This window comes from Diabrotica undecimpunctata, chromosome 8 (genome assembly GCF_040954645.1).
Source record: "Diabrotica undecimpunctata isolate CICGRU chromosome 8, icDiaUnde3, whole genome shotgun sequence".
Taxonomy (NCBI): domain Eukaryota; kingdom Metazoa; phylum Arthropoda; class Insecta; order Coleoptera; family Chrysomelidae; genus Diabrotica; species Diabrotica undecimpunctata.
In genome coordinates, this window is record NC_092810.1 from 111,166,530 (window position 1) to 111,184,816 (window position 18,287).

At 33.8% G+C, this 18,287-nt stretch overlaps 1 protein-coding gene across 1 annotated transcript in view; it reads left to right on the plus strand.

Annotated features, from left to right (window-relative positions):
- Positions 1–18,287, plus strand: part of Fip1 (Factor interacting with poly(A) polymerase 1) — a 43,083-nt gene that overhangs the window by 12,830 nt on the left and 11,966 nt on the right. Inside the window, exons 3-5 of the mRNA XM_072540741.1 lie at positions 1,220–1,335; positions 2,072–2,139; positions 9,815–9,980. Coding sequence (XP_072396842.1) covers positions 1,220–1,335; positions 2,072–2,139; positions 9,815–9,980 — 350 coding nt within the window. The remainder of the gene's footprint in view (positions 1–1,219; positions 1,336–2,071; positions 2,140–9,814; positions 9,981–18,287) is intronic.

Here is an 18,287-nt window from a genome sequence, read left to right on the forward strand (position 1 = left end):
CGACATAAAATCGCTGACATATGCACACCATATTATTTTAAGTTGCAATTAGTAATTAGATACATGCAAAGCGGTCCGTTTAATTGCTTATCTTTAACAGCCGGCAAAATGCATGATTTAGTTAAGAAATATTTTCTACTGATTTCCATGATTCATGGCATATGGTATTCTCACTGAAAAATAGATAAACTGTCGTTACTATAATTAAAATAATATAAAATAAAATTATCTTTTGTAAATACTATTTATTTAATTAAAACCATTTTCCCTGCTTTTCATCTCTTGTTTCGAATGGGCATTTTTGGTCAATTACGTTAAGAAACATTAATTTTAATTCATGTCTGTGGAAACGAAAATACGAATAATACAACCCTGAATCGTGCTTGTGTTCATCGTGGCATCGCTGCGCTTTTATCGTCCATAAGAAATACATGTCCCTATCTCCGCAATGTTATTTTCTTAACGTGGAACGCTCTATAGTACTATTTTATATCAAGAATTATTTAAGTAATTCAGTTTTATCTGTGCTAAAAGGTACTAGACCACCCTTTTTCTAATCCCATGTCATTAAATCTCATTTGACAATAGGAATTAAATTTAATCCTTAAATCAGTCATAAGCTTGTTAATTTAAAGTGATAAAGGGTTTTTCCCAAAAAAATGTATTTATCAAGGATTAGTTTTCTTTATCTAAGGCATCTATAAAATAAGAAAATAATTTTTATGACAATCAATCCGTTCTAAAATTCTGAGCATTTTTTTAATAATAACTGCATGCCCTAGTCAGTTTCCTTTTGCCTCAAACCCACAATGTCTACATTGAAAATATGAGTCACTCATACAATTGTGGTGCTGTTATATACATAATGTGCATACCAATTTGGCCCACAGTATTATTGTGTTTAAATGTTGCTACAGTATGTTTGGTCTGAGATGAAAGGAGTGTGTCAATGCTTTGGAGCTAAATGCCTTAATAAGGAAAATTGCTGCAAAAGTATAAGAAATTTTTCTTTTTACTTAAAAATTTATATATTTATACACAAAACATCTAATGTTGTCTCCTATTGCAGGAAGCTATAATTTTATTAATTTACTCTTATTCTCTGTTTTTACCTCACAGACAAAAGGCATGTATATAAAATGAGCTATTTATAAATTATATGATTTCAATTGTAGTTCAGTACATGATATTTACATAGAAATTGAATAATTGTTTCCAGAATACGAGTAAATGATTCAGGTACTGGCTTATTACCAATGACCATAATGAGTGGATTGCCCCGTGTTCCTGTGCCAATAATGAATGATAACAGTAAATATACTGGAAACTTTGCAGGTAAATTCATACCTTTGAATTATAAATCCATCCACAAGGAAACTAAATTCCTGTAGTTGGCTGTATACCACGTATCACAAAATTTTTATTTAAAGAATTTATATAAAGAATAAAGAAGGTATATTAATATAAAAACCCTATCAGGCTACATCACAGAACATTTTTGAAATAACTATTCCACCATCAGCTATCTGGATTTACATGTTTGAAGTCACTAAATATGTTGGTAAAAACACTTTAAATGTAGTTAGATTAACTTTGAATTACATCTTCAATATTTAAAAGCTATGATGTTAAGGAATTTATCACATGGCAACATAGGACTGTACTGAGGTTGCTAATCCTTAGACGAAGTGTCTGTGAGGACTTGTTGATAGCAACTGACTGACTGAGGACTTGCTATCAACAAGTCCTCACAGACACTTCATCTAAGGACTAGCAACCCCAGTGGAGTCCCATGTTGCCATGTGATCAATTCCTTTTAAACATCATAGTTTTTAAGTATCAAAGATGTAATTCAAAGTTAATTTAACTACATTTAAAGTGTTTTTACCGACATATTTACTGGCTTCAAACATGTACATCCAGATAGCACTGATGATGGAATAGTTATTCCGAAAACATTCTGTGATGTAGCCTGATAGCGTTTTGTGTATTAATATAACTTTTATAAAGGAATTTTTTAAATAAAAGTTTTATAAAACCATGTTATTATAAAATAACTTGTTTCTTACAGGTAACAACCAAAGAATGCAACCCCAACAGAATAAAACTGATCCAGGAACTAAAGTGAACACTATTCAGGTTAGTATTTTTTAAATTAATTATCTGGTAGATTTTAGAAAATTAATCTTGTTGTCAAGACTTTAAGATAAACTACTCAATCTACTACTGGCAGATATCGTGGTGATCATAGGGCAGTGGCTATGATACTGGATTACCAATAATGATGGCCCTGATTCGATCCCTGGCACAGTCACCAGCCATTTTTCAATTTATAATTTAACTGAGCTGCCACCGTGTGTGATATGGCATGTACAGCCATTGGTCTTAAAGGAAAAACATATGTATTTAAAAAATACATATTAATTTCATATAATTTTTTTTTTAATATTGTCAGTGGGTTGGTCTGTTACTTCACTCATATTTAACTGTTGCTGTGTCCTCCACCCTTTAAGCCACTAGCAAGAAGAAGGGGATACACAGGGGTACCTGAACTCTGTCAGGCAGTGGAGTGGGTCAGGGTATTTTTGACCAAAACGGGTGTAAGAATAGGCGTCAGTCCGTTTCAACAGACTACCCCTCGCTAAGAATGTTTTATTTTCGGAACAGACAAGAAATAAAATGAGCGTTAAAGTAAACCAAACGTGTATTGACTCTTCATATAAAAAAAATAAATAAATGAAATAATAACAAAAAAGTCAATCCCGAATCAACACATACGCCCCTTTTACAAAAAATATACTAAAATTTTTAAAAGTTGTTGACTAATAGACATAAATAATAAGGTTTAATTAAAAAATATGATAAATTATTCAGCCAGTTAGTTAATATTACGATATAAAGTTATTGGTTGGTTATATAATAGTACTATTCTCAGAATCATCAATAAAATTAAGGAAGAGGTGTAGATGTACGGTAAAGGAAACATTTCTGCATACCTGATCAGGTTTGGGACTGACAAGATATATCATATGTATCCTATAAGAGTTATAGAGTTAAATATATAATAAACATTATATATATATATATATATATATATATATATATATATATATATTGTAGCGAGATTAAATAAAACGAGCGGTTCGAATTTATATACATATATTTATTTATAACTTTACAGTTCGGCAGTATCTTAACAACTAAACTCTACTTCTAACATTGTTACCTATATATACCAAAAGTATTATGTTCGAGAATATTCTGGCGTAGTCCCACCTCTAATTCGCCTACGTGACCGGTTATTCTCTCTCGTACTCGATACACCGCGAAGCTTCTGGAAGAGTATTAGCGATGCAATGCAAGCGTTACCTGGGCCATGCCGAGAGAATGTCCGTAACAATATATATATATATATATATATATATATATATATATATATATATATATATATATATATATATATATATATATATATATATACTCGCTCAAAAGAGCGAGTTACATTCCTTGTTGCAGCCAACATGTCCGGTTCCATAAAAAGGAAGCTTTTGGTGATAGGAAAAAAAACGTGAAAAATCTCCCGATTGATTACGATTTCAATAAAAAAGCCTGGATGACGTCGGCTATTTTTGAAAAGATTTTAATAAAATGGGACATTGAACTTTTACAACAAAAGAAACGCATAATTTTAATTATCGACAACTGTTCGTCACACCCACTAGTTGACAGGTTAAAACAAATTAAACTCGTTTTTCTGCCTCCAAGTTGTACGTAAGTACTGCAGAGCATAGACCAATGAGTTATAAGAAGTCTTAAAGAATGCTTTCGGAAAGAATTGGTGTACAAAATCATCGAAAAGAGAGAGAATAATGACGATACCAAAGTCAGTATTTTTAACGGTATACTAATGATATCAAAGGCATGGGAATCTGTGCGGAAGGAAACGATCATCAACTGTTTTCGTTTTTCCGGCCTAACTAACGACTTACAACCATCAGGAATCGCATACAACGATATTGCACAAAAGCATTTGCAGGATGCCTTTTCCCTTCTCAGTTCTGACTGCTCTGCAGATGACTATGTACGAGTGGATGACGAAATAAGTACGAGCGAAGAACTGTCAGATATTGACATCGTACTGAGTCACCAAACTAGTGACAAACAAAGTACTGATGAGGCTGATGAAGAATTGGAAGATTTCGGCAAAATCCCTACTGTTGCTGAAGCGTATGCTGCTTGTTCCACCATAAGAGCATTTATTCAGACTGCCGAAACTTCCCAGAGTGTGATAGACTCATTATCGATTGTTTTCACATCAATTGAAAAAATGTTTTTTTCAGAAGTTCAACGAAGGCGACTTTTTTCATTAAATATTCAGGTAAAATGTTGTATTTACATATTTTGTAATACATAAATGTATCTATTTTTCTTTGTCTTTTTAAAAATAAATAGTATGTATGCCTACACTTTTATAATACAAAGATTTTGAGAAACCGTTATTTTATGAGTATACTTTATTGACATACTTATTTCAATACATATTATACATATGTATGTATGTACATATTTAGATTTACGTAAGTACAATAAACACATATGTTAAATGTTATGTATAATATGTTATTATAACATATTATAAGTATAGATAAAGTAACACATTTTTGCGTCATAAACGTAGGTACAACGAACTAACTGTTCCTACCAGTGTAATCGATTATAGCAACATGTTCATTATAACCGATAGAACCGCTTACAGAGAACACTGGCTACAACGTACAAAAACCACCAGTCCCCTGAAGTTCGTTATAAACGATTTTGACTGTAATTTACAAATCACGAAAAAACTGTCCATTATCTGTAGGCAATAATTGATAAAGCTCATTAGTGTACAGGACCCTCTTTTAAATTTTAATTTAGAAAATGAAGTGTATAGAATGCAAGAAAGATGGTAATGAAGAAGAAATGCTGTATTGCGATAGGTGTGACCGACCAGTTCACAAAGATACTCATTGTTCTGGTTTGTGTTCATCAGAAATTAGGGTTATGGAGTTAAAGAAGAATCGTGTCCTACAGTTTTTGTGCCAAGAGTGTAAATCTGGAATGAAACTTGTTCCAAAACTGTTCAAATTAATTGAAAAACTGCAGAATGAGGTTAACGATATGAAATTGCAGAATTCTAAAAACCAAGAAGAGGATATTGTAAGTGAGATATTTGAAAGACAAAAGAGAATGAACAACTTAATCATTCATAATCTAGGTGAATCTGTGGATAGAAGAAATGCTGCTTCTGCTGATTTGGCTACTGTGACCTCAATTTTCAAAGATATTACTCAAGAGGATATTAAAGTTGTCAAAGCTGTTAGATTTGGTAAGAAAAACAAAAATGGTGCTCGTTCCCTAAAAATTGTAATAACAAATACTTTTGATGTAAAGAATATTTTAAAAAATAAGATTCACGTTGCCAAAGCAAGAAAGAAGAACAAACTCAAAGAAGTCAAAGAGGACCTCAAAAAACGCCAAGAACAAGGTGAGAAACATTTAGTTATACGATATATTAAAGGTATACCTGAAATTTGCAAAAATGATAATTCCACACAAAAAAAAACTAGACACAACGAAACATATAAGCGCACCTCCGTTATCAATTTATTATCAAAATGTTGGTGGATTAAGAACAAAACTAAAGTCTCTGGAAATTGCCATAGCTCAATGTAATTATCATATAATCATTTTGGTGGAAACTTGGTTAACTTGTGAATATGGCGATGCAGAATTAGGACTATTGGTTATAACGTGTTTAGAAATGATCGTAATCCTGCTTCTACAGGAAAAACTAGGGGTGGAGGTGTGCTGATTGCTGTTAAAAACGACATAAGTGCGCAGAAAGTGATAATCCGCGATTGTGAAGTAGAACAAATTTTTGTATCACTGAAAGTTAATAATAAGTGCATAGTTTTGGGTGGAGTTTATATTCCTCCTGCATCCGACCTAAATGTATACATGTTGCACTGCAGTTCAGTTGAATATGTGATGGAGAAGTGTGAAAACTTGTTACTGTGTGGTGATTATAATTTGCCAAATGCTTCCTGGAGTAATGACAACTTTGGATTAAATGTTGAATGCTCTGAAGACTATCCTGCTGTGTATTTGACTAATTCTTTTGGTTATTTTAATATGTTTCAAATAAACAATTTACCTAATAGTCGTAATGTCTTTCTAGATTTAGTATTTACTACATAATTTAAATAATGTTGATGTAGTTATTCCACTTGATTCACTATTTGATAATAGTATCCACCATTCACCTATGATTGTAGAATTAACTGGTTTTGAAAAGCATGATCAACTGAACTACGAGGAATTTTATTATGATTTTAAAAATGCAAATTATATTGGACTAAATCATTACTTTGCAAATTTAAATTGGGACTTACTTTTATCAGATGATGTGAATTACAGCTTAGCAGTATTTTATGATTTTATGTTTATAGGTTTTGACTTCTTTGTTCCGATCAAAAAATTTAAAACAAGTTCGTTTCCGATTTGGTTTAACGGTAAATTAAGGAAGTTGATATATTTAAAAAAGAAAATACATAAGCAGTATAAATTGTTTGGCAGAAGGGATGATTATTTAAGATTTTCTCAGTTAAGAAATGAATGTAAGCAAGTCTCCTCTTAATGTTATAGTAACTATTTGAATAATATTGAGAATGGGATTATATCTAATCCTCGACATTTTTGGAAGTATATAAATAATAAACGTAAAAGTTATAATCTGCCATCTAATATGTTCTACGGTGATAGTACAAGTGATAATGCTCAAGACGTAGTTAATCTATTTGGTAAGTTTTTCTCAACTACATATTCTAATTCTAAAATTAATCAGACCCCAATTTTTAACTATCAGCAGAGTGTAAATGTGAATAATTATAGTATTGAGGTCTCTGACATAATTGATAGTGTTTTAAAGATGCCTTGGAAATTATCGCTTGGACCTGATTGTTTGCCAGCTTATGTTCTCAAGCATTGCATTTTCACTCTTGTAAAACCTATCTGCTTCTTATTTAATTCCTCATTGAGTACCGGCATCTTTCCTGATCTTTGGAAGACTAGTTATCTAACACCAATTTTCAAATCTGGTAATAAAAATGATGTTGAAAATTATCGAGCGGTTTGTAACCAATCTGTATTACCCAAACTTTTTGAGTGTCTTGTAAATAACTTTTTGACATGGAATTGTAAAGATTTAATTGATGTTGGACAACATGGCTTTTCTAAAGGTAAGTCTACATGCACGAATTTAATATTTTATACGAATTTTATAGCTAATTCAGTGGAACAGAAGGGTCAGGTTGACACTATCTACACAGACTTCTCAAAAGCCTTCGATAGAGTTAACCATGATCTGCTTATTGCTAAATTAAATGGCTATGGATTTGGAGGTAAAATAATTGAGTGGATAGGTAGTTATATATCTGGTAGATGTCAGTATGTTAAATATGGAAATTGTTTATCTCAACGAATATCTGTAACCTCAGGAGTTCCTCAGGTGTCTCATATTGGACCTCTCTTATTTAATATATTTGTTAATGATATATCCTCAGTGATTAAAAATAGTAAATTTCTAATGTTTGCTGATGACCTTAAAATATTTCGAATAGTTAATGACCTAGTTGATGCCTCTTTGTTACAGAATGACATTAAAAGCTTAGCTAGTTGGTGTGAGGTAAACATGCTATACTTAAATATACAAAAATGTTTTAAAATTACTTTTGGAAAAACAAGAGAGTTTGTAAATTATGATTATTGTATAAATAATGTACCTTTAGAGGCACGTCATAATATTAAAGATTTAGGTATAAATTTTAATTCTAAACTAACTTTTGAATATCACATTAACGAATCTTCAGCTAAAGCTTTAAAAATGTTGGGATTTATTCTTAGAAACTGTAATCAGTTTTCAGTACAAACTTTAAAAATGTTATACTGTAGTTTAGTTCGATCAGTTTTGGAGTATGGTTCTCTCATTTGGTCTCCTTCATATAACAGTGACATCTACAGTATCGAGAGAGTTCAAAATAAATTCTTGAGGGTATGTGCTTACAAAATTGGTTTTATTAGACATCAATACACATATGATGATATACTGTCAATAGTAAATATCCAATCACTACATGATAGAAGATGTCAAGCGGATTTATGTTTACTTTTTAAAATTATAAATGGATATGTGCAAGATCCAGTGTTACTAAGTTTAATAAATTTTAATGTTAATACTAGAAGAACTCGTAACACTGAGATTTTCACACATTCCATTCCACACTACGAATTATGGCCAAAATGAACCCATTACAAGAATTTTACGAACTGCCAATGAGCACAGCAATAGTTTAGAGTTATTTGGAATATCTACAGCAACATTTAAGAAATCATTTGAGAGATTTTGAGCATTGTTTAATAACTTAAGCTACTACTTTAATTGAATTTTGTTTGATTTTAAATTTGGTTTGTTTTTTATTAACGCAACCTATATATAAGCTTTGTAAAGGTTGACGTCATATTTCTGTAAAAATGGTATATCCGTTAATTAAATAAATAAATTAAAATAGATCACCAAACATTTTTAAATTAACTTCGTTAAATGCATTTTGTATATGTTCAATTAGTTCGTTGACTTTATTCTATGAAGGAGATTATTGTAACAATGAGATAAAATTACCAAATAAAACCCAAATCAATAAAATCAGGATGATTTGGACGTTCTAATTGAAAATAAATTAACCAGCAATATTTTAATCGTTATGCTATAACATCTTCCTCATCGTCAGATGAGTAGGGTTCTATATTACCTCATTGCACATATATTTTATTGTGTGTGTAACTTATAAGAAATTTTGATTTTTTTTTCTGGAATTACTTTTTAACTTACTGAAATACTGTAAACCTAATGGGACCAGATAGATTAGCGAACATCTGTAAAAACAACAAGCCGTATAGCAGAAGACCCGTTGGAAGGCCGCCAAAAAGGTGGAAAGATAATGTACAGTTAACAACGACTGAAACAGAATAAGAGGCAGACAAACAGGAGTACTCCTAGTCGCGCGAAGAAGAAGAAGAATTACTTTTTCTATTTATCCCACGTTTTTAAATAAATGTATGCCATGTTCTGGCAAACGGAGTACCTAATGTCTAGCCATCTCACAGCCAATGCGAATAGTATATCCTTTTTTGTCATTCATGATATTGGAAAAGGGATTTTATTGCGCACGCCTCTATAAGGGCTACCTAGAGTATGTAGGGTTCCTAGGTCAGCCTATCCTAAAGGGATACATTTATTTGTCGTTTCATGCCGGTCTTGTCCCGTTAACATTCCTGGAGTATATGGGAATTTGGAAGTTTAGAAGATATAGTGAATTATGTACCACAAAAAAGGGCAAAAACACTGAGTTATTTTCTGTTAATTGCAGATTAACCAACTATTACACAATTGTATTAATAACAATGTGAATGCATCAAATACCATAAAAATTAGCTTTAAATTGATACTAGATTTATAATTAGTTTCACTGTTTAACTTAAGATATTATGATTTATTTACAGGAAGGTTAATTAAGGTGTGTATGCTGAGACTAGCTTTTTGATACTATGAAGACTATATATATATATATATATATATATATATATATATATATATATATATATATATATATATATATATACTAGATTTTGAAACTGCAATCTTGTTAAAAAAAACTTCTAGTATTTTCCGGATATTTGTCAATACATAAACGCATCACATTATTTTTGTTCGTAGGTTATGACAGCTGATAGAAGAGAGTATAGTAGGAAACCAGGATTTCCAGATCTCAGTGTTCCTCCGCCAGCTACATTTGAAAACTTCGAACCGGAATATGGATTTAATCCCGAACCAGAACCCTTTTATGGTGTTGGTTTTGAACCGACACAGGATTGTCAATGGGGTAAGAGTGTTCTTTTTTGTAGAGAAAAACGAAAATATATAAAGTAATGAACATATTTTTACCAGTTTCTTTTAATAAATTTATTATATTACAATACTTATTACTCTGTTATTATATTATTTACATATATATTGAAATCCATTATTGTTATATTTTCAACTTTTTGTTCCACTTATAATCAAAAATAACTTGTAGAAATTGACTAAAGTTGAAGAGTTTAGATTTAAGTCAATATGCTCTTTCAGTAAAATTTGCATGAAATTAGTTAGTATTTTTCTACAGTTCTTATGGAAGGATTTTTATCATCATCGTTATGTGCTAGGGACCAAGTTGTGTGCCAATCTTTCTAAGCCTATTCCTCCGCTCCGTTCTATCTCATGCAGCTTGATGCTAATTGACAACATTGATCTTTATGTCAATCTCATCTACACCATTTCTCCATGTCAACCGTGGTCTACTCCTTTGTCTAGTTTCCTATGCTTCGTCAATAGAATACCTAATGTGGGGTATCTTTTACTTGTTATAGTTAGATTAGATTCCCCTCACCGCTACTATCTAATTGTTATTGCAGTGTTTTGGCTTTAGCTGTTTTTTTTGTACTTATTGTATAGTTCAAATCGCGTCGATGCAGAGGATCTGTTAAACCATTCCTTCAGATTTCTAAGCCATAACGTTCTTATTACGTCTGGCCCTCTTCTTCCGTCTATCTTGCCTTGTATTATTAAATTAAGTACATGTTATCTCTCTGAGTGATGCACAGCATGGTTAAAATATTTCAGTTTTTTAATTTTTGAGTTCTAACAGTTCTGACCACCTTTCTCACTAACTTTTCCCATCTGCTGGAAAACATCCTCGTTGCGAACTCTATCTACTCCACTTATTCATAGAATTCTCTCGTACATCCAGATTTCAAAGGCTTTCAGTTTTCTTAGAAGTGTATCTGTTAAAATCTAACGTTCAACGCCATATAAAAGAATAGAAAACACATAATGTCTTACTAATTTACGTTTCAGTCTCAAAGTAATATTGTTTCCACATAAGATTTTCTTCATCTTAAAAAATGCAGCTCTGACCTTCTCTATACATATTATAATTTTTTTGCTCGTGTCCCAGTTCCCATTTAGATTACAACCAAGATAAGCGATACTGTTGGTTCTTTCCAATTAGTGTTCTTCATAAGCTGTTACCATTTCTGGTAATATTGGCCTTTTACTGACAACCACCACCTTTGTCTTTGTGGTGTTGAGCTTCAGTCCATATTCATCACACGTTGAACAAAGTTCTAACTATTTGCAATTAACACCTTGTCATCTGCGTATGACCGTGATGATTGCGTGTTGATGCCAGTAAAGATTTTTTGATACATAGATGTTTATCATCAATACCTACCTGCTGGAGAATGGCTATCATTTCTGTATGTTATACTCGATCAAAGGCCTTCTCAAAGTCAATAAAAGACATATAAACTGGGTGGCAGACATCTCCGCATCTCTATGTTCTTCCATTTTTTGGTACATTCTTGGTGCAAAATATGAAAAAATATTTTTAAAGCATGGCTCATCAAGCTGATGGTTCGGTATTCACTACATCTTTTCGCATTTAGATTTTTAGGTATCATAACAAAAGTCGACAGCAGCCAATCCGTTGGTATATAGCTAGTTTAATAAATTTTATTAAAAAGATGAAGGAGAGATGTTTTATGTGAACCTTCCAAGAGCTTTATTATTTCACTCGGTATTTCATTCAATCCCGTCGCTTTTCTGGTCTTTGCTAATCTTATTGCTGATTCAATTTCGTCAATAGTTAATGTCAGGTCCTGCCACTACTTCTTTAATTTCAAAATCGGGTCTTTTAAAATCTACAAGCAGGTAAAAGGGGTTGACAGATTGTGTGCTTAGACGTATGTAAATTATAGTAGAGTAGTAGTATCTTATAGATTGTGTTCAAAAGTGTTCATCATCATCCAGCCTTCATTTATCACGTCCACTGCTGGACATAGGCCTCCCTTAATCTCCTGCATTCTTTGCGATTTTGTGTTCTTTGTTGCCAATTTTTTGTGATACGCCTGATGTCGTCAGCCAACTTATAGGTGGTCTTCTACTACGTTTGTCTGCTCTTGGCCTCTAATTTGTAATTTTGCTCGTCTGTCTTAAGTCCGCTGCATGGCCTGCCCAATTCCATGGAATTGGGCAGGCCATGCAGCGGACTTAAGACAGACGCAAGACTTAGAATACACAAGGAAACTAAGTTCCTGTAGCTGGCTGTATACCATGTATCACAAAAAAATTATTAAAATCCTTTATAAAAGATATATATTAAAAAACCCAATCGGGCTATATCAAAACGATAAAACTCTTTCGGAATCCATATTCCATCATCAGTGTCTAGGTGTACATGTTTAGAGCCACTAAATATCTGGGTAAAAACCCGTTAAAAGTTATTAGTTTACATTTATTTTACATTAGATCTTATATGTTAAGATGTTAGAGTTACCAGTGGATTTGATAACATGGCAACGTAAGACTCTACATGAAGTTGCTCGCCTGAGACAAAGTGTCTACGAGGACTTAATGATAGCAACTGAGTTGTCAACTGCTGTCAGTTTTAATTCCATTTTAGTTCCGCTATGCGTTCCACAACATCAGCAATACTCGTCCTTCTTCGCAGATCTTCGTTTCTTATTCGATCCCGCAACGTCACTCCCAGCATAGATCGTTCCATTCGTCTCTGTGCTACTCTTAATTTCGAAACCGTAGTCTTGGTTAGAGTCATAGTTTCGGCCCCATAGGTCATGACCGGTAATACGCATTGGTCAAATACTTTTCTTTTAAGGCTAATTGGTATGTTGGCCCTAAGTGTGTCTCGCAGTTTTCCAAAGGCTGTCCACGCTAAAGTAATTCGTCTTTGGATTTCGCATGTTTGGTTATCCCTGCTGATTCCTATTTCGTGACCCAAATACGTATATTTCTCCACCAGTTCTACCACTTTGTTTTGAATAGTTAAATGGTTATTGGGGACCATATTTGTCATAAACTTAATTTTGGACAAGCTCATTCTGAGGCCCACCTTCGAATATCAAAGTCAATTCATTTAACATATCTGTGGCTTCTTCTAAATTATCTGTGATAAGGACAATGTCATCTGCGAAACAGAGATGGTTAAGTTTTTCGCCGTCTATTGTTACTCCTCTGTGGTCCCAATTGACCATCTTAAAAGTATACTCTAATCCCGTTATGAATAATTTCGGTGACAATGTATCTCCTTGCCTTATCCCACATATTATTTTTATTGGTCGGGTTTTATCGTGTATCTTAACAGTCATAGTGGCATTTTTGTAAATATTGTAAATAAGTTTACTATACCTATACCATCGATACCATAATTTGATCGGAATCCTGCCTGCTCTCTCGGTTGGTAGAAATCTAATTTTTTCTCCAATCTTAATGTCACTAACCTAGTGAAGAGCTTGTATATGTGGTTCAACAGGCGAATAGGCCTATAATTCTCTAGGTGCGTTCTACCTCCTTTTTTATGTAAAAGGATGGTTATAGCATTGTTCCATTCTTTGGGCACCTCTCTTTGCTGCAAACATAGATAGATAGATTAAACAGTTTCCTTAATTGATTTAGTAGCATATCTCCTCTATTTACGATAGCTTCTATTACAATTCCATCCTCTCCTGGGGCTTTGTCATTTTTCATTTTTCTTAACGCTTGTCGAATCTCATCTACCTTTATTTCTGACATTAGTTCGGAACCTTGATTCATGATCTTCTTTGAAATGGCTGTTTGTATTCCTGTTTGATCTTCTCGTCTACTTCCATAATAATTCCTCGTAGAACTCTTCGACGACCTGTATTAACTCGTCCCTACGTGATATTATTTCATTTTGCTTGTTTCTTAATTTATGAATTTCGCATTTCCCATTCGTTAGCTTTCTACGTAGAACTTTTAAGCTGTTATTTTCCTGTATAGTACGTTTAATATTATCGGTTTTAAATTTCCTTAAATCTCTCCTGATTGCCTTCGAAACAGTTTTATTCATTTCTCGTAGAGTGTGGCTGTCTGCATTCTCATCGCTTCTCATTTGTCTTCTTTGATCTAACAGCGTTTCCGTATATGGACTTATTTTACTATCTGATTTTCTTTTAGGACAGTGCAGTCGGTGACTTTCTTGTAAGGCATTTATGATGCAATTATTCAAGTCGTTAAGATCGTTCTCGGAGGTTTCATGCAGTAGTAGCTTATTATTGATAAGTGCCTGATATTGGTTGATATCTAATGGGGGTGTCCAGATACCATGAGATTTATTTTTAATCATTATGTTTCTTTCTCTTTTTGTTTTGATTTGGACTTTCGCTCGTATCATTCTGTGGTCACTGCTTGTGGTGAACTTGTTGAGTACTGTTACATCTTTAATTATTTGTTTTTTGTCACTTATGATGTAGTTGATTTCGTTCCTTGTTCTACCGTTTGGACTTTCCCAGGTTCATCTTCTGTGCATTTTTTTTGTTAAAGAAGCTGTTCATGTTGAATAAATTATTCTGGAGTAGGAATCCTAGTAGCGTTTCTACTCTGTAATTTCTTCCTGGGGAACCGAATTTTCCCAAGGATGTTTCTAGCTCTGCTTCTTTTACACCTATTTTTGCGTTGAAATCGCCACATAAAATTGCAAATTGAGTACGAGAATCATTAAGCGCAGTATATCGTCATAAAATATTTCGATTTCTTGGTCTGTATGGTCTGTTGTTGGAGCGTATACTTGGATAATTTTGAGTTGATATCTACTGTTCAACTTCAGAATAAGATATGCCACTCTAGATGCTGTACTTTGGATGTTTATTATCTTGTTCGCGTGGTTTTTATGGACAAAGAAACCGATGCCTCCAACTGATGTAGTTTCAGGGCCAGTCTGATAGAATATATGCCCTGATTTCAGTGTTTTTAAAGTTTCAGCTCTCTTTCTAACTTCGCTGATACCGATGACATCCCATTTAATTTTATTCATTTCAGTTTCCATTTGTATATATATTTCTAATTTTCGATAATACAAGATAAAATCGGAGAAGACCAGGCAGGTTTCACAGCGGGGAAAGCATGCTTAGATCACATTTACACGGTCGAACAACTAATAGAAAAAAGAATGGCCAAAAATAGATCCGTCCATCTGGCTTTTGTGGATCTTAAGAAGGCATATGACTCAATACCTAGAACCAAGCTATGGGAAGCAATGGAAGACATCGAAGTTCCACGAAGATTAATAAACGCGGTAAAAGTACTCTACAAGAATAACGAAGTAGCTATCAAAACGGGCAATAGAATATGCAGTCCATTTAAGAAGACAAAGGGACTACTACAGGGTTTGCCCCACATCCCCCACCCTGTTCAAAATATTCCTGGAAAAGACCCTGAAACCATGGAAAAGAAAGTGCGAAGGAATGGGTATACCAGTAAGGAACGAATATCTATATACGCTAAGTTTTGCCGACGACCAAATAGTGATCGCACAAGACGAGGATGACCTCAGTTTTATGATGAGAAAACTGGAGCAGGAATATACAAAGAATGGGATGGAAATAAACCTAAAGAAAACTGAATACCTAACAACGGAGAATACAGAAATAAAACAGCTGGAAATAGATGAAGGTAAACAAATCAAAGGAACAGACAAGTATAAGTATTTATGTTTCATAATATCAAACAAAGGAACAACGGAGGAAGATATAAAAAATAGACTAGGACAAACAAGAGACTGCATACGAAAATTGAACCCGGTACTATGGGATAAGAACATCAGCTTGAGAACAAAGAAAAAATATATAATACCATGACAAGAAGTATCCTCACTTATGGGTGTGAAAATTGGACAATAAATAAGAAAACCAAAAACAAAATAAGAGCAACAGAGATGGAATTCCTAAGGAGAAGCTGCAGAGTAACAAGAAGAGATAGAATAAATAACATGGAGATTAAGAGGATAATGGGAATGAACTCCGACATAATAGACTACATCGAACAGAAGAGGTTAACCTGGTACGGACATGTCAGAAGAGCAGACCAAAATCGGTGGATAAATAGAATAACAGAGTGGAGCCCGATAGGAAGAAGAAAGAGAGGCAGACCCCGAAGATCTTTCAGAGATGAGGTGGACGAAGCAATGAGTAGAAGAAACCTACAGGAAGGAGACTGGCTAAACAGGAAAAATTGGAGAAAACGGTTGAGTGAAGGAATACAGTGAAAACTGTGGAAATCCTTGTATATACAGTTTCCATTTCTGTGAACCCCTCCTCGGACAGTGGACTTCAAGCATTGTATGTGCTAATGACTGATAAATCAGTGTGAGATTTTTGACGCATCCTACTCACCTGGGGTAAATCTGTATTTGTTTTAAAATCTGACATCGCGGTTTTAAGGGGTATATTGGCATTTAAAACACCACGCCTGCCAGACGGGTTGGTGAGTGTTCGCAGTATCACAGCCGATTTAATCAACTTGATTGCCGCCTGTGACTTTGTGGTACCGCACCTATCAGGAATTGTATTCCTCAGCCACGGGCCACTAATGACATAGCTGCTGACCTGTGTCATGTCCACAGTTGATCCACGGGTATTTATTTGGCTAAGCCTTATTCGTACTTGTCCTGCATATCTACAGAAAATTCCCTATCAGCCATTGGGACGCGCCGTGTCGGGGTTGAGGACTCCCTCAAAAGTGTTATCCCTGTGTAATTATCACATTCAAAGCTGGTCGTTTTTTTGTGTAGCGGTCACAGCCAACTGGCATTTCTTCTGTATCCTCCTATCTCTTGGTTCTATCTATCTTCTCTCTTCTTGCTATTATCTTGTGGATTTGATTAGGATTTCATCAGATCCTGGTGCTTTGTTGTTTTTTAGTTTTTGTGTTCACTTTTTTCCTGTATGGTTAGTAGATCAATTTTGTTCTGGTTTAAGTCAAGGTTAAGTTAGCTGTCAACATTATCTTCGTTAGTGCATAACATATCATTGAACTAGCTACTATATTTCCCTCCTTGTCTCTACCTAGATTCAGTCTTGGATTAAATTTTTTACTTTTATTGTTGATCTTTCTGTAAAAAATCTGTCACTCAGGTTCCTGAAGTTTTTTACATCTTCAAGCATTTTAGTCTCATATTTTCTTTTATTTCTCTTGTGAATGTTTTTCTTCTCTTCTGACCTCCTTATAAGATTCAACATGTTTCCTTGCTCATGTTTTCATTTGATAGAGTGGGTAATCCCTCATAAAATGCTTACCTTCGTGATTTTCCACCTCTCATATTTTTTGCATGTTTGCATTTTCTTGCACATAGTTTTCGATTTTTTTCTACTAGATAGTGGTCTGTCAGCGTTAGAGCCTCTCAACATTATCGTCGTTAGTGCATAACATATCATTGAACTACCTACTATATTTCGCTTCTTGTCTCTACCTAGATTTAGTCTTGGATTACATTTTTTAGTTTCAAGATTCAACATGTTTTCTTGCTAATTTTTCCTTTTGAGTGGTTCATCGCACATTAAATGCTTCTAGTACCTCCCTGATTTTTCAATTCTAATTTTTTGCATGTGGTTATCTTGCATATACTTTTCGATTTTTTCCTACTAGATAGTGGTCTAAGACAGCGTTAGCGCTAGCGACTCTATGTACAACTAATAATTCAATTTTAATTTAACTAAAGATCGGTAACATCATTCAACAGGAGCACAGGAAACATACGCAGAGTTAAAACGCAAACAAAAAAGCTAGGTCTGGAAACTAACACAGAAAAAACAAAAGTAATGATACAGACGAGAAGAAATATAGTCCCACAAAACATTATACATTAAGATGGCATTGAAACGGTTGGAAAGTTGACATACCTGGGAGTAGAAATATATGCCGCCGGATCAGAAGATGGAGAAATACGGAAGAGAATAACGCAGGCAAACAGAGCTTATTTTACCCTCTCCCATATATTTCGGTCTAAAAATGTCCACCTAAATACAAAGATGAGAATCTATAAAACCTTAATTCGACCAATAGCATGGCTATGGCATTGAAGCATGGGTCCTGAAAGAAAAATCCAAAATCAAACTCGACACATTTGAAAGGAAAGTACTGAGGAGAATACTAGGACCTGTGAGGGAAAACGGAATCTTCAGAAGTCGATACAACAACGAGCTTTATCAACTAAGGAAGCACCACTGTCAGACTTCATTAAAATACAAAGATTGCAATGGGCCGGACATGTGATAAGAATGGGAGAGGGAAGGCTACCAAAAAGAGCACCGAATGCTAGAATGCAAGAAAAGAGACC